Raw genomic sequence first — 23764 nt, 5'->3', positions numbered from 1 at the left:
ACGGGAGCAAAACCGCATACAATCGAAACCTCCCGCGATTCATCTTGTCTAATTGTCTGTGTGCGGCTCTCCTGGGCTGAAGCTGTGAGCACACTGTGGCGTCGCGCATGCGTCTGTTTCCTGACACAATCATCCATTTTGAATGCGTGTGTATTGGGATAGACGCGTGCTGACGCTTATGTATGGGCACACCTTCAGTTCAGAGGAGCCAATCAGCGCATCGTTCTCGCCGACATGCCCTGCTCAGCCAGGGTCTCCAGTTAGTCAAACATTATACACACAAAGTTGCGCTGCTGCGGTCCTCTGCATTACATCTGTTAGTGCACGCAAAGAATACAACGAATAATTTTAACAAGCGATCGCGGTAATGCGCAGATTATAGTCCAAAAAATATAAAATGTATAACGTAAAAATCACTTTATAATTTATTATTTTATACAATTTGCCGAGGGTCCGGACAGAGGAGGTCGGCGGTCCGGTCGTGGATCGCGGTCCGCCAGTTGAGGAAGGCTGGCTTAGGGGGTTCAGTCCTATGCAGAACAGCAGTGGGGAGAGTGCATCACCTTGGTATATGCCACATTTGATGGACACTTGGGTAAGTGGCTTGCCATTGGCTTCAAGTGTGGTTTTCCACATCCTCATCGAGTTCGCAACGAAGGCTCTTAGGGTCCTGTTCACCTTATACAACTCCAAGCATTCAGTGATCCATGTATGTGGCATCGAGTCATAGGCTTTCTTGTAATCAATCCAGGCTGTGCACAGGTTGGTATGTCGGGACCTGCAGTCTTGTGCGACTGTTCTGTCAACCAGGAGCTGATGTTTGGCTCCTCTGGTATCTCTACCAATGCCCTTCTGTGCTTCGCTCATGTATTGATCCATGTGTCCACTTATCTTAGCCGCAATGATGCCTGACATGAGCTTCCATGTTGTGGAGAGACAGGTTATTGGCCGATAGTTGGATGGGACTGCACCCTTTGAGGGATCCTTCATGATCAGGATCGTTCGCCCTTCCGTTAGCCATCCTGGGTGAGTCCCATCCCTCAGCAGCTGGTTCATTTGTGCTGCTAGGCGCTCATGGAGTGCTGTGAGTTTCTTTAGCCAGTAGGTGTGGACCATGTCCGGGCCTGGTGCTGTCCAGTTCTTCATATCTGAGACTCTTTCCTGTATGTCTGCCACTGTTATGGTAACTGGGTTCTGTTCAGGGAGGTTACTGTGCTTCTCTCTCAGGGTCACCAGCCATTGTGCACTGCTGTTATGTGCAACCTCCTTCTCCCATATGCCTTTCCAGTAACTTTCGGTTTCCAGTCTTGGTGGGTCAGCTCTGTTGTTAGGACCCTGCCACTGAGCGTACACATTCGCAGGTTGTGTTGTGACCAGCCTGTTTATTCGTCTGGACTCATTCTCTTTCATTTACATTCTCTTTCGGCTGGACAAGGGTTGGAGCCTTTGTTTGGCAGTTTCGAGTGCTTCAGGTATGGTCATCTGGATGTACCTCTCGGGTATCGGCCTTTTCATCACACCTCTCTGGGCCTCCGTCAATTGACTCACATCTTTCCGAGCCGCCTTGATCTTAGCCTCCAACCGTCTTTTCCATGGTGGGCTATCTCATGGCTTCCATGGTTGCTCTTATAGCCAAGCATCTCTAGGATCACTGATGCTGAAGAGTATATCAGCTCATTGGTTTCCGTGATCATTACGGTAGGGATCGCCCTCAGTGCTGCATTCACACTTTCCATGAGACTTTCAGGTAGTACTTCACATAGCCGTTGTAATTGGTTTCTAGGTTGCCCAGCTTTCATTCTCGCCATGATCTTAGCTTTCAGGTCAGTTGCTGCCTCGCTCAGCATTTCATTCATTGGGGCTGGCCTCTGGCTGGTCTCTGGTATGACCTCCTCCTCTGATATGGCAGCCTGGGGCCCTTCACCATGGAACCTGCGTTGTACCTCATCAATCTCAACAATTTCAAGTTGTGACAGCAGTTGCCGTTTGTGGATGTTGGAACACTGAGCTACGAGTTGTTTCACGGTCAACCGTGACTGTGGGTTTCAAAGTAACCATTTAGCCCGCATTCTCTGCATGTAACCCCTCTGACTCGGGTTGCTTGAGTAGTAGCATTCCAATATATATATATATTTTTCTTTTACAAATTCAAGATATAAAAAAACACATTTATTAAAAACAGAAAAAAAATAATACAATTTCAAGGGATAAGTATACTTTTTTCTTGTTAATTGAACGACATACAATCACGACAGTCACACGTTGACTACGAAGCGAACTCAATTTCCTACAGCGCTGATTGGACAAACAATGTCTTCTGCAGTCAGTGATGGCTAGTGGGCGTGTCATAACTAATTAACATGTTGAGTCACATGTGTCTTACCCTCGATGGCAGAGACTCCATCGAACCCCTGAGACCGACTCACCGAACCCCTGGGGTTCGATCGAACCCAAGTTAAGAACCACTGCTTTAGAGTGTCCCATCATCCTGCCATGCAGGTTTTTTTGGAATGTGGGATGAAACCGGAGTATCCAGAGAAAACCCACGCAGGCACGGGGAGAACATGCAAACCCCACACAGGAAGGCCAAAGCCAGAATCGAACCCTGCACCTTTGCACCGCGAGGCCGACATGCTAAGCAGTCGATCACCGTGCCACCCTCACTACTTTAACAGCCTGAGGTAAATTAGAGATGAGTTCAGGGTTGAGTGAGAGATGAAAGTTATCCCACCTGACGGAACAAAGCGGGAGACATCATCCTGGTATGATCACAGTAACCCCACATGGGGTATGCAAAAGAACGCCACGTACAACATTGTAGTAGTTTGAATAAAAAGTAGACACATAATGTAGCAAGCATAAAAATACATGCTGTCAAGCGGACGCACCAGATTGCTGTTGGTGATGTTGCTGTCTTCCTCAGGCATGGGTAAATACACAGCGAGGGCCACACAGTTGGCAAAAATGGCCAAAAGGATAATGATTTCAAAAGGTCTGAAAGTCATGTCTAGGAAAATGCCAACCATGACTGAGCACCATTCTTTTCCTTTCCTGTTCATGATCGTATTCTAAACCAGTGTTTTTCAAACCCTGTGCCGCGGCACACAGGTGTGCCGCAAGACATTGTCATGTGTGCTGCGGGAAAATATCCAATTTGTATACCTGTGCGGTCTTCCGCCCAGAAAGTAATCATGTAGTACCCTCCCATACCGCTAGCGAGCAGCAACAGCTTGCCAATTGCCTTGTGTTTCGACGAGAGACAAGCGAATTTGTGACGCATGAATGCAGGACGACGGTGAAACAATAAATTTGAAAGATGATAAAATACTGTTTTCTTTGTGTTCATTTGATTTCAATTCAAGCTGTTATAACGTCATTCTTCAATGTTAAAAATGGTTTTAATAACAATATAACACGTTAATTGTTCAAATAAGCGGGGGCGGGGGAGGTTCACATTTTCAGCTAGTGGTGTGCTGCGAGATTTTTTTCAATGAAAGAAGTGTGCCTTGGCTCAAAAAAGTTTGAAAAACACTGTTCTAAACAATCAATGATTAGCATTCAAAGACAGCAAATACAAATTACATTCCACAACTGTACTTCTGCAATTAGATGTCATCATATTTGTTTGGTCCATTTGCCTTTCAATGAGGATACTTCCATTCCACAATACTGATGCAAGCCCGACGAAAGGGATTCCTGAGTGTCAAGAAGAGGAGAGAGCGAGCAGGCCTCGGATTGCCGCCAGTGGCCATCAGTTTCTTTAACTTCTCCTTCTGTTTTCTCTTCAGAGTTTCTTCATCCATGATGAAGGACGATAGAGGGGGACCGTTACTGTCTGCCATTGCAACAATTTCGTTTTGACTTAAAACAAAAAGTGATATTCCACAAGTTCATGCGGCGCTCCCACTCATCTTAGTGTGTCTGGGGAATCGCTGTCCCCTCTACTTGTAGAGGACGGCATGACTGAACAGCTGCTTGGCTAAGAGAATAAATATAGACAATGAACTTGGCAGTGGTATACAGTATGTACAGATATAGTCTGGAGGGAGCTTATTGTTTGGAAGTGTCTCACTCTGGCAGAGTTGGAAGTACATGTTTGCATAGTACACCGCTGGTAAAACAAAAACAATCACACAAGAATGGATTTCATCATTAAAGTGAGCGAACCTTGCTTTGATTTCCTCACTCATCCAATGCACAACACGCAGAGCCGAGAGCAACAAAACACTGATGAGGGAATGAAAGTATGATAGTTCTCTAAGTAGTATACTAATAAAACAGCAACATTTACAGCAAAATCTGACTTTGTGACTAAACAGATCAATTATTTATGCCTGTCGTCGTCCATCATTTTAACACATTGCCATCTTCGTTGCCAGGACTCACTGTCTCCAAAACATGTTTGAGGTTCAGAGCTTCATTACCAGAATACACACTGTCAGTGTAAGTTTTAACATTGAAAATAGAACATATTTTACTCCTTTGCCTACATTTTGAATAAACCTAATTACTTCATCAACCTAAACAAACAAAAACATTTTAGTTTGGGATTATTGAAATTTAAGACAAGGCTATGTCCTGCCTCTTCCATTTGGTTTGCTAACCTTACATGGAGGTGAAGCCTGCAGCACTGTGGATCAGTCGGACTTGCAGGCTTATGCAGAAAAACATCTGAAATCGCTTGCCATATTTTGCTTGTAATATGCATTCCATATTTTTGGATGAGATGTTCATACTTTTTTTATTACTACTTCTCTTCTCATAAGGCAATTAAATGTTCAGTGTGCTGCTGATGGGCGAATGAATTACAGCATACGCTGAAGTAGACCTGTCACCAGAACCCAGCCGTGAGGGGGCACGTAAAATGCATGGGGGGCCCAATGAATACCGTACAGACAGCACATACTTTGCTCCATACAGTATTTTATATTTCTTTACATTATATATAAAAAGACACCTTCCTGAGTACGGCGACAACGCAGCCGAATTTGATGAGGCAAAGTGAAGCAAATCGTGAAGATGCCTCCTTCACTTGTTCCAAGGAAATGTATCATCAAGCAAGAAATCACGAGATTAATACCAAATTATTGCTTTGGATCGCATGATGCCATTCTAGATCAATTTTACGATATTTGCAGAGTTTATGGCTAGTATTAAAGCCTCACACAATATGGTGGATGGGATGACGATCGCTTCGACCGGGTCAAGTCAAGTCAAGTCAAGTCAACAGTATTTATAGAGCACCTTCAAACAGCCATCGCTGCATACAAAGTGCTGTACATGGAGCAATTTAACATGCACAATAAACAGTAAGACAAATCGGTAATAAAGGCGGTAGAAAGCACCAAACAGTAAAACCAAGAACAAATCTAAGTCATGCTGAGTCGAATGCCAAAGAATACAAGTGAGTTTTGAGGAGGGTTTTGAAGATGGGCAGCGAGGAGGCTTGCCGAATGTTCAGTGGGAGGTCATTCCAGAGAGAGGGACCAGCAACAGAAAAGGCTCAATCCCCTCTGAGCCTCAGTTTAGTTCTTGGTACTTCTAATAACGTCTGATCCACAGACCTGAGGCGCCGGGCAGGTGTGTAGGGGCGGATGAGCTCAGAGAGGTAAGGTGGCGCGAGATTATTCAGAGATTTGAAAACAAATAAGAGGATCTTGAAAATAACTCTAAAATGAATGGGGAGCCAGTGAAGGGATGCCAGAGTAGGAGTTATGTGCTCCCTCTTACGAGTACCAGTCAAGAGGCAAGCAGCGCCATTCTGGACCAGCTGAAGGCGCTTAATGGAGGACTGGCTGACTCCAAAGTAAAGGGCATTGCAGTAATCGAGCCGGGATGTGACAAAGGCATGAATTACTGTCTCAAAGTGTTCATGTGAGAGGAGAGGTTTTATTTTGGCCAGCTGTCTAAGGTGAAAGAAGCTGGATTTAACAACGGCACCAATTTGCCGATCGAGTTTGAAATCACTGTCCAGTTTAAGGCCCAAGTTTGAGACTGTTGACTTAAGATAAGGAGACAAGTCTACAGGATGGAATGTACAAGGGCCACTGGGACCAAACAATATCACCTCTGTCTTCTTTTCATTGAATTTCAAGAAATTTTGTGCCATCCAGGTTTTGATTTCTTCCAGACAGGATAGGAGTGGTCTTAATGAGAAGGCGTCTTTCTTGCTCAGTGGGACATAGATCTGGCAGTCATTTGCATAGCAGTGGAAGGGAATACCATGTTTCCTTAAGATGTAACCCAATGGGAGCAGATACAGCGAGAACAGCAGAGGCCCCAGAATTGAGCCCTGTGGAACACCACATGACAGGGGAGCAGTGCGTGACTCAGAGCAGCCAAGGCTGACACAAAAGGTTCTGTCAGCTAAATAGGACCTAAACCACTACCAAGAGCACTGCCACCAATGCCCACCAAGTGCTGCAAACGAGTCAGCAGAATACTGTGATCCACTGTATCAAATGCTGCAGTTAAGTCCAATAAAACTAGACACACGTGGTCTCAAGAGTCATTTGCCAGGAGGATGTCATTAGAAACGCGTAACAGGGCTGACTCCGTGCTATGCATCGTCTTGAAACCTGACTGGAAGACCTCCAAGATGTTATGTTCATCCAAGAAAAATTTCAACTGCATGTGCACCACTTTTTCCAGAATTTTGGAAATGAAAGGCGGTTTGGAAATGGGCCTGAAACTTGACAGCACATCTGGATCAAGACCAGGTTTCTTGATCAAGGGTTGGACCACAGCATGTTTAAACTGTTGGGGAACTACACCAGAAGAGAGGCTGCTGTTGATGATATCCAAGACCGATGCGCCAACACTCGGGAGAACCTCCAGAAAGAAGTGCGGGGGAAGAGAGTCGCAAGGGAAGCCAGATGCCTTCGTCTGGGTCACCCGGTTCAACAATTTTCTGCTACAGACTTACCAAGAAAAAGGAAAAGAACATGTGTCTTCATTTTATTTTTCCAAAGAGATTGTCGCTCCAATGGAATATTGCATAAAACGGTTCAAATGGCTCTTTAGTTTATCGACACTAATGTAATTGGTCCCTCCTCACTTGCCGTAGAGTGACGTACCATGACAGACTCAATCGTAATTGTAAGTATCTAAACGTCTCCTCACTTGCGAAAACTGCGATCAGTTGCGTTGGAAAGCCGGAGTGCTGTAGTTAGCCCCAGACCTACAGCCCTCACGGGATAACGGTGATATATTTTTTAGGAATTTTTTCAAAACGGTTGAAAATGTCAACATGTTAGGCGTTCAGATCATCTTGTCAGAAATCAGGTCAACATGCCAGTTTTCAGAGGTCTTTTATTTCAAAATGCAACATCTGATCCGGACGAGGGTGGTCTGGGTGGAGAGCCGGGGTGCTGGATTCCTTCTTTTAGGATGTTCTATAAATGGGCGAAAAGATCAACATGTTAGAATGCAGGTCATGTCAGGACGCAGACCATCTTGTCACTTTTCAGAGGCCGACATCAGAACCGAATGGTCTTGTTGGATACCTGCAGTGCTCTCGTGTCCTGCAGGTCGGGTTTGATTGAGGGATAACTGAAATTCATTTTCAAGAATCTTTTGAAATAAGCAGAGGAGCTCAAAATGGCATATTTGAGAGGCATTTTAATTGGTAATGGAATATTCAATCTGAATGCCTGTACTGAGGTTGGATACCTGGGGTGCCCGAGTGTGTCGACAACCTGGTGTGGTTGCGCGATCACCCAGATTTTTTTTTTTAATATCAGGTGAAATTGATGTAGAATTACCATTGACTTTCTTTTCTATCTCCACTTGAGAACGCTTATTGGTGCTGTTCTGAGAGTTGTAGTTCTGAATCTTTTCCCGACAGCCAAGAAATTACTTATTTTATACTTTTATTAATTTCTTTTAACCCAAACAAATGACGTTTATGCATGAGTGGTGGATCTTTTATTTTGAAGGTGGCCAACGCCGCTCACTGGCGACAGATTACCGTAATGCACAGTATTGACAACGCAGTGGCGGCTCACTTGACTTCGATTTTGCGAGTGGAGGCTGGCTTGACCGCAGTAAATTTATGGGGACATCTTTACTCATGCTCACACCAACCTTAGAAAACATGAGAATGATCGCCCAAATTTGAGGGATTTTAGGGTGCTTTCCTCATACAGGCGCCCACTCCAAATGTTCTGTCACTTCATGAGAGAAACGCGTCGCCCATAAAATACAAAATACAGGCATGTCCTTTCCACATTACACAACTCCAAACTTTGACCCATGCGGACACGTCTGCATACCTAATCTTATTTTCAGTAACGACATGATTGGATGTTGCAGAGAGACTGGCCATCAATCAAATGAAAATGACATCACTGTTTATGTATATTTCTTCGTGATAAGCAACTCAACATTACTATTTCACAAGACAATAATTGCTGCTATAAGTTTAAAATAAAATAATAATAGTAAAACATTTACTTTTCGAAAGCCGTGCCTCAAATGGGGTGCGAGACACAAGCATCTTGGTGGCCGGGCACAGCCTCCTATGGCCCACCCTTGGTGATGGGTCTGCTCTGAAGGAGACCACACATAGATATAAGGGAGAGATTCAAGCAGTGCTGTGCCCCTATGCGCAATTTGTTCAGTTATTTGAAAAGTGAATCTTTTGAACTGTGTGGCAACTACAGTATACATAGTGTCCACATCATACCACCAGCCTATTGCCAACATATCATTGAGATTGTCACACAGGGGAGCCTTTGAGGTTGGTCGACCGCAATTCGTTTTGGCATGCTCCCACCCCTCCTAACTGGTTGAAAACATGGGTAGGGTAGGTCGGTCAATCGGTCGGGTAGGTAAGGACGAAAAAAATAAAATAAAAATCAGCAGATTGGCAGGGTGCGAATCAAACAAAATGGACTAAACGTGAGTCCTGCCATTTTGTTGCGTCATCAACATGTATTAAGCCTGTCTCCAGTTCTGAGGGGACGGCCTTGGATGGTTGCACCCGAAGGGTTAGTCTTCAGACAGCTGCAGCTCAGTAATGTGACACTCAAACTGCTGCAGCTCAGGAGCTGGAAACATGTAGTTTAAATAGGATACAAATACAATTGCATTCTTAAGAAACTCGATACATGTTGCATCATCGTGTGCTGTGATATGAATTCACAAATCACAAGAGAAATGCGGAAGTTGACAAATTGAATGTTCAACCCCTTTATTAATTTCAAACAATCAACTTATCAAATGGTGCTACAGATATGGTGCTGCCACTTTCAACTCATAGAATATTTGGAATAGTCACAGCTAATCTTAACTAGGTCTGTACGTCTGGCTCAGTGTACTTTTATGATTTGAAACAAACAAGTACATTTATGTATTCATCGACCGGCATATGCATTATTAAGACTCACAGATTCAGATAAAAACAATTATGAAAAACTCAATGACACATAATCAATGACGTGTGTGTTAAGGTTCTGTTAGTTATAATTTGTATACCATCAACAAAAGACTGAATTGTGAAACGGGTTGCTTCTGCCAAGGGATAATAAACAGTCGTGTTCGAAACGACTCTTCAGTCATGCCTGGGGACTTCACTCACATGGCACATTGTCAGCTGCAATAGGAAGTTCCTGTATAAAATATCTAAAACCATACAGTTGTATGATAGTATTTCTGTTTAGGACTCACACACACACACACACACACACACACACACACACATATATATATATATATATATTTCTTTTTCCACAGTGACTATTAATGATTCCCGACAGGCAGACGGGGCAGACAGACGTAGGCCTGAGGAAACAGATTGATGTTCAAAGGATTGCCATCCAGGCGAATATCCTCCAGGTTACGCCGGATGAAGTAACGATCATGGCTGTCGCAGAAGGTGTCTTCATGCAGCGACTGGATGTTGTTGCCCTAATTGCAAGTTCCAAAGAGAAGTTGTTATTGTTTTCACACATTTAAAAGTGTAGTTGTAACTGTGTCGTCCCTCTGACTTGTGAGGTTTGCAGGTCAGAACCAGCTGGCCCATCAGGCGATACAATGATGCCTTGAGATATGAATGACTCAACTTAAGAGTTTTTCGAGAGAAGAGCTGTTGTTCGGGCAGTTGAATTGCTTTGACTTGCGAGCATATTTTGAGATAAGAGCGCTGTATGGTAGCAGTGAATTCAATTCTACTCACTTCACAATGAGCAAATGTTTGGGAGGTAAAACAATAATTATTTAAAAAGTATAGCAGAGATGTCCAAACCTTTTCATGAGAGGACACTTTTTCACAGACCAATCGAGACTCTGAATCATCATGTTTGTGCATATTTAGAGCATTTTCTGCACTGTCAAATTGAAAAAGTGTCCTCATTTGGAATACATGGATGGAAATTAAATCTTTTTTTTGATTCATCAAATTGACAAAATCAACAGATTATAATAATCTTTCTAATTTTTTAATAATAGTTGCAGACCTAAATGTGGTAAGCATTTAAATAGAGTGATGTTTTATTTTCAATTAAAGAATGTTAAAAACAATGTTCATTGATTTTTTTTATTTTTTAAGGGGATGCAAATTACAGCTATTAAAAATCTTGTCTTGGGTACAAAATTAGGTCGGGCCAGCTCTGGTTCAAGCCACTCTCAAGCAATGGCACACTTCCTTGGCCCCAGCAGTGTTGGAAGAGGATAACTTGTTAATGGCATACTTTTCTATTTAAGAACACATTGCCACTTTCTTAAAAATAATGGCCTGAGACATTTTTTTGCCTAAATCATACTGGCCACCAATGCTAAAACTGCTGACATTCGATGGTGAGAAGATCATCTAATTTTATCCATCCATCTTCTTCCACTTATCCGAGGTCATGCTTCAGGAGCATTAGATTAACCAGCTCCAAGTGGTGGGGTATTCCCGATCCGTTCCCAAGCCTCCTCCCAATTTGACGTGCCCGGAACACTTTATTCGTGAGGGCTTCAGAAAGCATCCTCACCAGATGTCCAAGCCACCTCATCTGACTCGTCTTGATGTGGAAGAGCAGCAGCTCAACTTGAGGGATGTTCACACGGCAACTTTTACTCCAGTGTAGCACCGTGGCTGCCCCCCATAGAGTGTTCACACGAACAAAGTTATACCGGTGTAGCCCCTGAAAACAGCTTAAACCGGAGCAAATATAACCCTGCTCAGGAGGTGGTTTAAAAATTTACTCTCCGGAGTAAAAGAGGTAGAAAACCCATGCATGCACACGGAGAACATACAAACTCCACACAGGCAGGCCATAGCCGCAATCGAACCCTGCACCTCTGCACTGTGAGGCGGACGTGCTCACCAGTTGTGCCGCTCGAAAGAATATTATGAATGATTAATAATGGAGATAGGTATTTCAGAAGTGTGGCTCAAACTGGCAGCCTTTCGCATTAATTAGTAGCCAAGAGGTAGCTCTCAGCTTCCAAAAGGTTGGTGACCCCTGCCTTAAAAAATTCAAGCTGTTAATGAATGACAGTTTATATAAGAGCAGTTGCTTGCTGGTGCAATATGCCACCATTTACATAAGATTCAATTGCTCGTCTAATCGCCATGACCGCTAGTGGTTGAATAATCATTTGCGGCAGCCCTAAATGACAAATAGAGGCTGGAGTAAACGGGTGAATTGCAAAAATATTGTTCTTCGGAACACAATTTCGCATCCCCCACACATTGTTTTATGGGATTCCGTCATTAAAGTTTGAGGCGTACAGATAACATGACATCATACGCAGTACAAAACACAAGGTACATAACCTCAAAAATACCACTACAAAATAGGTTACTCCATATGTACGATTACCTGCAGGTGCAATACTTTGAGAGTCAATGGCAGTGGTGTTGGAATATAATCCAGGTTATTATTAGAGAGGTAGAGGAATTCCAGATGACTCATATCCTGTGTAAAGAAGAAATGTATGTTAACATAAAAATACATTCAACTCTGGCACACACACACACACACACACGGATTAGCTGGATTAGCTGTCCATCATGTCTGATGATGACACTTGCCCCAAGGGAGGGGAGGATGGGTAGGGTGGGGGGTGGAGTGGGGGGGGGGTCAGCGAATAGGTCGCTGGTGCCACTTCTCGTGGGCTTAGAGACCGATCCTTGAGCCGCAGACTCGACCACAGATGGAGCAAGGGAAATCGGATACCAGGGCGGTACCAGCTGCCCGCTGGTGTCGTTGAATGCGTCTCTCGGTTCGTCTGGTTTGGTTAATTTGGTGTATTTGAGAGATTGCAGTGGCACAAGTGATCTGCCAGGTTGGTCTGTTGAGTGCAAGTGTTTCAAGCAGCGTGGGGTTGATGTTGGCTCGCTTTAGGACAGTGGTCCTCAAGTAGAAATGCTGTAGGTCCACTTTTTTTTTTTTGCTGTAGATCATGGCTGTGTGGATCAGGGAGTCGATGTCCCTTTCGCTCTTAGCATACAGTTTATGTCATCCATGTAGAGGAGGTGACTGATCGTAGCTCCATTTCTGAGGCGGTATCCATAGCCTGTCTTGGTGATTGCTTGGCTTCGGGCAGTGGTCCTCAACTAGAAATGCTGTAGGTCCACTTTTTTTTTTTTTTTTTTTTAATAAGACCAAGGTCCGGTCCCATGCACGGCGGTCATGGGGAGCAGGGCTATATGCCCATTTAGTATGGTCAAGCCAAGCTTATACACATCAACACTCCTCACAACCAACCAATAATGGGGTGCATGAAAATAACAATTATTCACTTTGCCAGTACACAGCAAATAATGAGAGGTATTGTGTTGAGGCACAGGAACTCTTTTATTTTGTTAAGTTGTGCCTGCTTAATAATAGAAATAGCCCTTTTAGGGAAATAAGACATTTTTACTTTAACTTTGTTAAACAGTAGTTGTCTTTTTTTTCCCTTAATTTAACAAAAAAACAAAACAAAATACAAATTTTACCAAAATAAATACTAAACATGAAAGCAAAAATATCCTTTTCATTTGTACAATTCCCCTTTTCACATCCCCTCTGAAATCACTGAAAAATATATCGGAAGAGGAGTTAAGAACCATTTTAAATACTGACACAAGGGAGCACAGGAATGTGCAGTGCTGTTCTTCCACTAAAGGTGAATGCAATGTCTGAGGCATGCACATATTATTTGAGGACGCCATTGGGATGTTCCTTTACCATGTTGCGATGTTCTGCTGTTAAACAGCTGCAAAGATCCCCGGGTAGACGGGAGCAAAACTGCACACAATCGAAACCTCCCGCGATTCGTCTTGTCTAATTGTCTGTGTGCGGCTCTCCTGGGCTGAAGCTGTGAGCACACTGTGGCGTCGCGCATGCGTCTGTTTCCTGACACAATCATCCATTTTGAATGCGTGTGTATTGGGATAGACGCGTGCTGACGCTTATGTATGGGCACACCTTCAGTTCAGAGGAGCCAATCAGCGCATCGTATATGCTGACGCTTATGTATGGGCACACCTTAAGTTCAGAGGAGCCAATCAGCGCATCATTATCGCCGACATGCCCTGCTCAGCCAGGGTCTCCAGTTAGTCAAACATTATACACACACAGTCGCGCTGCTGCGGTCCTCAGCAATATATCTGTTAGTGCACGCAAAGAATACAACGAATAATTTTAACAAGCGATCGCGGTAATGCGCAGATTATAGTCCAAAAATATAAAATGTATAACGTAAAAATCACTTTATAATTTATTATTTTATACAAATTGCCGAGGGTCCGGACAGAGGAGGTCGGCGGTCTGGTCGTGGATCGCAGTCCGCCAGTTGAGGAAGGCTGCTTTAGGAGGTCCCTGCTGTAGTCCTTGAGGCGCTGCTTTTGCCCCCCAGCAGAACGCTTTGCACCTCTCAGTTGGCCATAGAGGACCTGGCGGGGCAGGCGGTTGTCGGGCATGCGAATGGTGTGTCCGATCCACCGAAGATGTTTCTTCGCCACGGCCGCTTCCATGCAGATGGAATTGGTGCTTTTAAGGATGTCTGTATGGGGAACTCGATCTTCCCAGGACAGGCCAAGGATCTTTTGCAGGCAGCAGATGTGGAAGGCTTCCAAGGTAGTAATGTGCCGGCGGTATGGAGTCCATGACTCTGACCCGTAGAGCAGAGTGAAGAGACATACTGCATTGTACACAGCAATCTTGGTACAGGTCTTCAGGTTTCGGTTTTCGAAGACCCTGCTGCGTAGGCGACCAAAGGATAATGATGCTTTATTGATACGGGTGTGGACTTCAGTGTCAAGGGAGCTGTTTGAGGATAAAGTGGAGCCAAGGTAGGTGAAATGGTCCACTACGTTTAGTGGAGTGCCATTAATGTGAAACCTGGGGGATGTGGAAGTTGGGGTAGCGAGTTGGAACATGACCTCAGGTTTTTTAATGTTGATCTGAAGACCAAAGGATTGGTACAGATTGGAAATGGTGTCCAGGGCATGCTGCATAGAGTTTGAACTGTGAGCTAGTATAGTGCAGTCATCAGCATACTGAAGCTCACAGATCTGACAGATTTTTGTCTTTGTGTGAGCCTGGAGCCGTCTGATGTTGAAGAGGCTTCCGTCTAGGCGGTACTCCATATGGGCACCGTCTTCATGTCCCATGCCACGGTGGAAGAGGCACGTGGTGGCAGAGAGGAGGATGTTAAAAAGCACTGGAGCCAAGACACAGCCCTGCTTCACCCCAACTTTCACCTTGAAGAGCTCTGACTGGAGTCCTCCGATGAGCACTTTGGCTTGCATCCCATCATGCAGCTGCTGGAGGATGCAGAGAAACTTGGGTGGCACCCCAAGTTGGGAGAGGTGTTTCCAGAGCAACTCACGGTTGATGGTGTCAAAGGCTTTGCTGAGATCGATAAAGGCTATGTACAGGTCCTTGTGATGTTCTCTGCTTTTCTCCATTAGCTGTCTTAAAACAAAGATCATGTCAATGGCGGATCTAGTCTTCCGGTCGCCACACTGAGTTTCTGGAAGCACACCTTCTGAGATGTGCTTGACCAGCCTGCTCAGCATGATTTTGGCCAAGATCTTTCTTGCGGTGGAGAGGAGAGAGATTCCTCGGCTATTCCCACAGGCTGTTCTGTCCCCTTTCTGCTTATAAATAACAACGATGTGAGCATCCTTCCAATCCTGCGGGACGGTCCCATGTTCCCAGATGTTTTGAATCAGGATATGCAGTCGGCGCGTGAGGAGATAACCTCCGTGTTTGAAAACCTCTGCGGGGATGCCATCAGGTCCAGTGCTTTTGTTATTCTTTAGGCCCGCAATGGCTTGCTGGGTTTCAGAATAGGATGGTGGGGTGTCGAGGCTCATGATTGTTGTCAGGTCTGGAAGATTGTCCAGAATGTGTCTGTTGACAGGGTTGGTGTGGTTGAGAAGATTTTCAAAGTGGTTTGCCCAACGGGCAAGGATCTCATGGTGGTCCTTGAGGAGTGCAGAGCCATCAGCTGATCGGACTGGAGCAATTGCCCGCTTCTTGGGACCATACAGTGCTTTGATGGCATTGTAGAAGCCCTGGGTGTTGTTACAGTCTGCCAGATTTTGGATCTCATTTGCCTTCTGCACCCACCAGGTGTCCTCCATGATACGGAGTGCTCGCTGGGTCACTGTTCTAACTGCAGAAAAGGTGGCTTTACGAGTGAGAGATGTATGGCAGGACAGGAGAGCTTTATGGGCCTCATGCTTTGCTTTCAGAAGTGTATGTATCTCGGTTGAGTTGCAGTCAAACCAATCCTGGTGGCGTCTCCTTGACTGGCCAAGCACCTCTGAGGCTGTGCTCTGTATAGCCTTTTGCAGAGCTGGCCAGTCACCTGATTCCTCCGGGATCTTGTCAAGGTTTTCAGCAAGGAGTCGCCGGAGGTTGGCTTTGGTGGTGGGGTTGTTCAATGCTGCACAGTTGAGCCTTTTGTTGGGAGCTGTCCTTGGATGATGGGGTTGAATGCTCATGAGGAGTTTGGATCTGACCATAAGATGGTCAGTCCAACACTCAGCTCCGCGCAAGACACGGGTGATGAGGACACAACATATGTCCTTTTGATGGACAATCACATAGTCCAGGAGATGCCAGTGTTTGGAGCGGGGGTGCTGCAAGGTGGTCTTAAACCTGTTCTTCATTTGGTAAATGGTGTTAGTGATGACCAACTGATGTTCTGCACAGAGGGAGAGGAGCCGAAGGCCGTTGTTGTTCATTTTTCCCACTCCATGCTGGCCAATAACTTTACTCCATACCAGGTGTTCCGTGCCCACCCTAGCATTTAAATCTCCCATGACTATGAGCTTGTCCGTAGCCGGTGTTTGCTGCAGGATGGTGTCCAGAGCTCTGTAGAAATCCTCCTTTATATTGTGCTCGGCATTCAGAGTTGTTGCGTAAGCACTGATGAGTGTGACGAAGCGACGAAGTGACGAAGGGAATGCGCCATGTCATCAGCCTTTCATTGATGCCGGTAGGGGATTCTGGGATGCGCTTCAGCAGTTGGGACTTCACAGCAAAGCCAACTCCATGGTTTTGACGAGTGCCTTCAGGGACCCCTTTCCAGAAGAAGGTATACCCTGCACCAACTTCTGTCAGGGAGTCCTCTCCATGTATTCTGGTCTCGCTGAGAGCTGCGATATCGATGTTATACCTCGCGAGCTCTGTGGCCACAAGTGCTGTCCTCCGGTGGGGCCTGTCAGGAGTTTCAGCCAGATCCAACAGTGTGCGGACATTCCACGAAGCTATGCATAGATTTTTTTCTATTTCATTTATTGTCCTTTCGACCGCAAGGGGGATGCTCCGACCATTGCGGTTTACCGTCCGGAGTGTGGCTCCATCCCGCAGTGTCAACGACCATCACTCCATTGCCGCCTGTGTGCATGGTTTGGCTAGGCACTGCCAGCCACATCCTTGGCCTGTGCCCACCGCCATTCCACATCGCCACAGGATTTTGGGGGATTAGGGGGATGCAGGGTGGGGGATTGGGTGTGGGGTTGGGGCAAGAATCTTGCGCAGAGGTTCGGATTAAGGTGAGGGTGTGGGTGCACAGTCCTCACTCCCACCATCTTCACTCCTACCAGGTGGTTTCTGGTGGCATGAGGGTACCCATGACGACCTTCTTCTGGCAAGAGTTGCAGGGGGCTGACGGTAGTCCGGTCTGTTGGACTCCGCCTGTGCCTGCCCCCAGGTGCCGGTTTGGGATCACTCTTTGTCTGGCCTCTACCCTTCGACCTGTTCGGCTTGGGTGACCCTGCCAGGAGTACGGGACTCCTGCCGACATAGCTCTAGGGGTCATGGAGACGCGCAAATTGCCTCACCACGATAAGGTGGTGATCCCATCGAGGCACACACACACACACACACACACACACACACACACACACACACACACACACACACACACACACACACACACACACACACACACACACACACACACGCGCGCACACACACACACACACACACACACACACACAAAGAGAGAGAGAGAGAGAGAGAAAGAGAGAGAAAGAAATTGTGGAGACAATGTGTCACCATGTCAGAATGTTTAATCTCGTCATGAACTGCCGCATTTGGCATCGCTGTGTCTGCCTTGGATCTACCTTAAAGCACTCTGAATGGATCCCTCGGCTGATCAATCTGTTGTTTCGTAGATCGATGTACTTCAAAGTAACTGGCAGTTCCGGCAAGGCCTGTAGGTTGTTCTCAGCGAGCAATAAGTCATGGAGCTGCTGTTGCGAGCCAAATACATCTTCATCCATTTCCGCAATCTGGTTTCCAGTGAGGTCAATAGATTGAAGCTTACCTGTAAATCAAGACAACAATTATGTTTTTAAAAAATGTGTCATTGTTTTCACATTACAATAGATGTGTTTGTCGTTAAACTGGTTTTCCCACTGAGGTTTACGAAGTCAGTGTTCTTGATGTGTCGAATGCTGTTGAAGCGTCCGTAAAAATGCCTGGTGTCCTTGGGCAGGGGTGGTATCTGATTCAGGCCTGTGTCATCACAGTACACACTCCCTCCAATACAGACACACAGAAGGCAGGTAGGCATTCCTGCACAAATTTAGTTTTAGAACAGAGCAAGTCGATCACTGATGGCCGGTCAAATACAGGTGAGGGCAGTTAAACTGTGTCTTTAAATCATATGAAGCACAGTGACAGGACAAACCCATTCCCGTCTCAGGTCCAAATAGGCCGGATCCTTTGAAGTCCAATGTCACAGGAGGAGGCGTAAAAGTCGGCACAGTCCCTTTTTCCTCATGGTGGTTTACTTTTGGCTGGTTGCCTAATCTGTTGATGTCCGCTGCGACGGTCTCTACTTCGATCTGTCAATCAAGTATAATTGTGTTCATTGATCTGTTAGTATGGTTCGATATTTTTAGCAAACTATGTATGTAGTTAATTTCTTTCAAGTAGAGAGGTGTTTGTGCACTTTTTTTTCTGGTACTATTATTAAAAAAAAATTTCAATAGATTGCAGGCTGTATTCTCTATGTATTGGCTGCCTACATATGTGGTGTTTCGGCAAAATATGAATTTTGATTCCAAACTAATACCTTTGCCCTTTGAATAAACAACCGTGGAGTCTATTGTACTTTACCAACCTGATCTGTTTTGTCTTAGGAACCGTTTGCCCTGGATGACACCGGTAGACGCATAAAACCCCTGACAACGCCTACATTCATATATTATATATTTGTGCTGGGCAGACCGGTGATCGAGTGGTTAGCGTGCCAAACTCATAGCGCAGAGGTGCAGGGTTCGATTCCACTGGCCGCCCTGTGTGGAATTTGCATGTTCTCCCCGTGCCTTTGTGGGTTTTCTCCGAGTACTCCGGTTTCCTCCCACATTCCAAAAACATACATGGTAGGCTGATTGAACACTCTAAATTGTCCCTGTGTGTGAGCATGAGCGTTGTTCGTCCCTGCGGTTGGCAGGCAACTGGTTCAGGGTGTCCCTCGCCTACTGCCCGAAATCAGCTGGGATACGCTCCAGCACATGCACGACCCTTGTGAAGATAAATTGGACATTTGATGACCTGCATCTGGGCCAGCAAAAATACGGGACAATATTAGAACTCATCAGAATGTGTCTGTGAGCTGTGCTTTGTTTGGTCGCTCCCCGAGGATCTATTTGCCATGGGTGACAATTTAGCTCCTTGGGTCAATGGGACACAAATTCATCCACCACGATAAGGTGACGAGTCATGGAAGGGTCCTAGCAAAATTTTAAATGTATGTATGAAATTGAATATTTTACTCATATTTATATTTTGTGATTTATAATAAATTAATCATCAACTGAATTTATGATAAACATGATTAAAAGAAATCAAAATGCCTGTAATGATACATAAAATGTATAAATACTTTTTAGTTTGTTCTTATACTAATTATACTATTATATTATACAGTGGGATATATATGACCTTTGGGCCCTACTACCCTACCCTATCCCTGTTCAAGAATATACAGTAATTTACTGCATTGATACTCTCCACTTACTTCTTGGTCCAAGTCCTCATAATCATAATTGTCACCATAAATGGTGGGTCCCACTTTGCCCCAGTCTGTTACACTGTTCAGGTCGTAGTTCTCTAGGTCAAAACGATCATCATCTGATGCCTCTAGGGGAGCTGTCAAGCCAGGGCAAGGGCCCAGGAAGGCCAGGGCCAAGGCAATCAACGCCAGCAGAGATGCCAAAGACATCCTCATCTTCAACTTGCAAATTACCTGCAATGACATTAAAGGGGTTAATATCCTGATTGGACTGTCTTTGTTTCTCTCATTAGGAACAGTTTCGGGCAGATCTCCAGGGTGGCAGCCACCAGCCCCGCCAAATGCCTTGCCACCCCACTTGCCAACGCTACTCTCAGCTAGGAACCTATCAACGCTAAATTCATGTTTTCAATGGAAATGTTCCTGACATAGTCGATGGGTCTCTATGGTTGGTATACACATTGTAAATACCAGTTTAGAATTCACTCCCCCACAGACTCGCACTTTAGAGAAAAAAATGATTGCATCCTACCCAAGCTTGAAGAGTAATGGAATACATACACCGGTGTAACGTGATGGGAGTACAAAAAAATTGTAAAAGTATTCCGTTCCAGTTTCAGAAAAAAAAATGTAATCAGATTACAGGTACATTGCCCGGAGACACCTGGGATAGGCTCCAGCATGCCCCTTATGAGTCTAAGCGGTACTGATAAAAATATCATGAAGTCACCAGATCCATAGGTAGTATCAATATGAGCAGCAGTAATGTGAAAATATAATCAATAGCCATACCTAATCAACGGGCTATTTAGAGTGTTTACTTGTAGAGCTGTTCAAAGCCGTGAATTTTTTTTTTTTGTTAATTGGTGAGCCAAAAGGGGTATTTTTAACTGTTTGGTCAGAATGCCAGAGGAATGTTTACTTTAAAAGTGACATAAACCTGTGAATGTTGTTTGACTGCAGGAGGTACACAAGCCAAACTCCTACTGCTATAACCTATGACTAACAGCCCGACTGGACATCTAGTACTGTTTTCTGACCGGGAGAACAATCTTGGTCTCTTGCACACAAACTACACGATCTATTGAGATCCAATACAAGAGCTGAAAAAAAACAATATTTTCCTGCATGCACTGTGGGGCTGGTATGACAAAACCCAAATCCAATGAACTTGGGACATTGTATAAAACATAAAAGCAGAAAATCCTGTTTTGCAAATTCATTTCAACCTACATTTATCTATAATCCACATTTTTATTGATTTATTATTATTATTATATTTTAATGTCTCCAACACTCCGCCTCCTTCCCAAAGAAAGACGGGATACATTTCAAGCATGCTCCCAACCCTCGTGAGGATAATGGATGGATGATGCATGCAACGGATTTGATAAAAGCAGTGACATGTTTACCATTGTGTTACATTGTGTAACATCTTGTGATTTTAGTAATTCTCTGGCAGTGTTAACGCAGAGCAATGTTGTTTTATCAAAGCAAAATGTGTCATTCGTGCTTTGGAATTCAAAAGATTGTTGTGATCGTGATTGGATGGGTTGTGTCTCAGCCAGTAATTTGCATCCAGTTTCTGAACTGTTCCAAAATAGGCCATGGAAGATAATTACAGCCAAAAGACAAAAGCACCTTAATTTTTTCCCACTCCATGACACTAGCTGGCAATAAGCCATCTCCAGCAATGTTTTGTCAAGGTCATTTTTGTGCAGGACTTAAGCCTCAAAGTCTCCTCACGGGGTAGATGATGGGCTTTGCAATATAGATTGTACAAATCAACAGGAAAATAATTTTTAAAATGAAAGACTAACGTGTATTACATATTTGTTTGTTAATTCTTCTAGCTTTTCCATTGGATTTAATTAACTAAAGTGAAATAGTGATCTTACCATTTTATTCTCCCCCGGTGCGTGCTCTTGCAACCTTCAGTTCTTCACCTTGCACTGCTTTACTTTCCTCTTCACCCCTTGAGGATTCCCCAGTCTGGTCCCAGAATTTGGACGTGCCTTGTTCTACCCTTGGCCTGGGTTTTTGTTTTCGAACAATGCTTCATTATGAAGGCAAGGGGGCGGAGGGAGTTTGGGAATGCGGCGGGGGCTTGATGACTTAGCGAAATGAAAGGAGGGCTGTCCAGGTCATTTCAGTCAACGTGCTCTCAGCTGTCAACGAAATTAGGGGAAATAATAATGGTCCAAGAAACAAATGAACAAAAAAAATAATTCTTGATCGTTGATCAAACGCTCTACTCCACAGTATAGGTTTGAACTGAAAAAGTTAAATATTTGTGATCATTTTTGTTTATATGTGAGGGTTTCAAATGAGACTTATGTGGGGTTAGTTTCTTGACCCAAAAGCAAGGTTGATTTACTTTGTTGGAAGGTTAATTTATTGATGAAGAAGGTTAGTAGACACTTCAAGGTCAATGAATGAGGAGCAAACTTTGATGGTGTAAATGCATGACAGCAAAGAGCTTGCTACTCTGAACCATCTTTTTCTTACTGGACTGTCTTCAAGCTTTGAGGACTTACAAGGATGATAGCTGATTACTATTGGGGACGATCGCTCTGGCATGTGTCATTGTTTTTTCACGATTGTTGGAGATACTTTTCCCTGTGTGTGTGTGTGTGTGGGTGTGTGTGTGTGTGTGTGCGTGTGTGTGTGTGTGTGTGTGTGTGTGCGTGTGTGTGTGTGTGTGTCTGTGAAACCAAAATAACCCCTGCAAAGCTTGATTTTGTTTTGTGGACATTGGCCTTACTTGAGGGTAGGAACCTCGGAAGACTTCAAGCAAGTTATGTTTTTGGTTCCTTTAGACCAGGAACATAACGCATGCAAGATGTAACACGTGAAATGTTCAAGTATTCTTATAATAACCTTAAATGTGCAGAAACCCATCCATCCATTTTCAATATCCTGTGTGCTCATTAGGGCCGCTGGTGAACATGCAATGCTTGCTCATCAATTGCAGGTAACATATACAGGTTGTCCCATAAGTCTCCATACATAGGAGGGAAAATACATTTTATACATACAGGTATCTGTCTCCAACATTTATTTCTTTACATTTCAGATAACCCAGAGAATGCATTTGAACGAAGAGTAACAAATTGAAATCATCCTTATGGCCGGTTCAGCAAGGATGGCTTATTTCAAGAAATATGTATTTTTTCAATGTCTGGAGACTTATGGTACACCCCGTACCTAGACAGGCAACTGCCCAGGGTGACAGCAGCCACTGCAACATTTCCATTCAATGCGAGTGGGAATGCTTCGAGAGCAACTAGACAACAGCCTTTCGGAAGGCTTCCCAAAATAACAAGCTGCAGCAGCTCTTCAGTACTCTGAGCAAGGAAAAGCAAGGCCTTTTTCTTCAAGGACAGTGTCGGTCATGTCCTCTCTACTGACATCCTAATCTGGCACACATTTAAAAAAAACCTGATTGTCTTAGATGCTGCCAGATGACTGGAGGCATGGCATTGTACTCCCCTTCTGCAAGCAGTTGGGTCACCAGCTGATCTAGAGTAACCACAGAGGCATCACACTCCTCTCCATCTGTGGAAAACTGTTCACACGCAACCTGCCTCCCTGAGCGCGAGTGGCAGTAAATTGATGCGAGCAACACTAATGCAGGGTTTATGCCCAACCCACCACAGACCACAACTCTGCACTCTCACTCATTGAAAAGGTTGCGGACACACATAAACCCAAAAAATGCATCTTTCCACTGTCACGTTGGGAGGTATCATGAGTAAAATGATCGTGGGAGTGCTCCTCGGCAATTACTTGGCTAGCGTAAGCATGTTTTTCTTCCTTTAGATCCTTTGGAGAGTCATCGAGATGATGCTGGGCAGTGACGGGTATAGCGGCGTGCGAAGCAAAGTCGATGCCTCGAGTAAACAGTCAGTTTTCCTATACACGTAAACGTATTTTGTCGACGGATGGGGAGAGGGAGGCCTTTTTACTCTTGGATCAAATTTATACCACCCCAACCTCTCTGGTTTGGGTGCGAGCTGTTACAGTCCACAATATTTTGTGGCCTTTTATTCTGTGTGTGTGTGTGTGTGTGTGTGTGTGTGTGTGTGTGTGTGTGTGTGTGTGTGTGTGTGTGTGTGTGTGTGTGTGTGTGTGTGTGTGTGTGCGTGACGGCACGGAACACCTGGTATGGAGTAAAGTTATTGGCCAGCTTGGAGTGGGAAAAATGAACAACAACGGCCTACGGCTCCTCTCTCTCTGTGCAGAACATCAGTTGGTCATCACTAACACCATTTTCCAAATGAAGAACAGGTTTAAGACCACCTGG

General features: G+C 44.7%; 2 protein-coding genes across 2 annotated transcripts in view; both read right to left on the bottom strand.

Annotated features, from left to right (window-relative positions):
* Positions 1 to 3842, bottom strand: part of LOC147200894 (dihydropyridine-sensitive L-type skeletal muscle calcium channel subunit alpha-1-like) — a 68013-nt gene extending 64171 nt beyond the window's left edge. The window contains exons 1-2 of the mRNA XM_086117655.1: positions 3655 to 3842; positions 2889 to 2994 (exon numbers count right to left, since the gene is read on the bottom strand). Coding sequence (XP_085973781.1) covers positions 2889 to 2994; positions 3655 to 3842 — 294 coding nt within the window. The remainder of the gene's footprint in view (positions 1 to 2888; positions 2995 to 3654) is intronic.
* Positions 3843 to 9176: 5334 nt separating this feature from the next.
* optc (opticin) lies at positions 9177 to 21484 on the bottom strand. The gene is made up of 7 exons (XM_086118780.1): positions 21357 to 21484; positions 19465 to 19692; positions 18130 to 18286; positions 17856 to 18014; positions 17561 to 17763; positions 11811 to 11906; positions 9177 to 9909 (listed from the first exon to the last, which is right to left on the bottom strand). Exons 1-7 carry the CDS (start codon positions 21357 to 21359, stop codon positions 9742 to 9744), a joined length of 1014 nt encoding a protein of 337 aa, XP_085974906.1. The 5' UTR covers positions 21360 to 21484; the 3' UTR covers positions 9177 to 9741.
* Between the last annotated feature and the right edge of the window lie 2280 nt (positions 21485 to 23764).

Source organism: Hippocampus guttulatus, chromosome 8 (genome assembly GCF_054856545.1).
Source record: "Hippocampus guttulatus isolate MCC_2025c chromosome 8, RoL_Hgut_1.0, whole genome shotgun sequence".
Classification (NCBI taxonomy): domain Eukaryota; kingdom Metazoa; phylum Chordata; class Actinopteri; order Syngnathiformes; family Syngnathidae; genus Hippocampus; species Hippocampus guttulatus.
This window is presented reverse-complemented; position numbering and strand designations above follow the sequence as displayed.

Coding starts and splice junctions, on each gene's coding strand:
- optc (XM_086118780.1), bottom strand. Junction 17,764..17,855: donor CACTGACTTCGTAAACCTCA/GTGGGAAAACCA, acceptor CTTGATTTACAG/GTAAGCTTCAATCTATTGAC. Junction 11,907..17,560: donor TCCATTCAGAGTGCTTTAAG/GTAGATCCAAGG, acceptor TTCTTTACACAG/GATATGAGTCATCTGGAATT.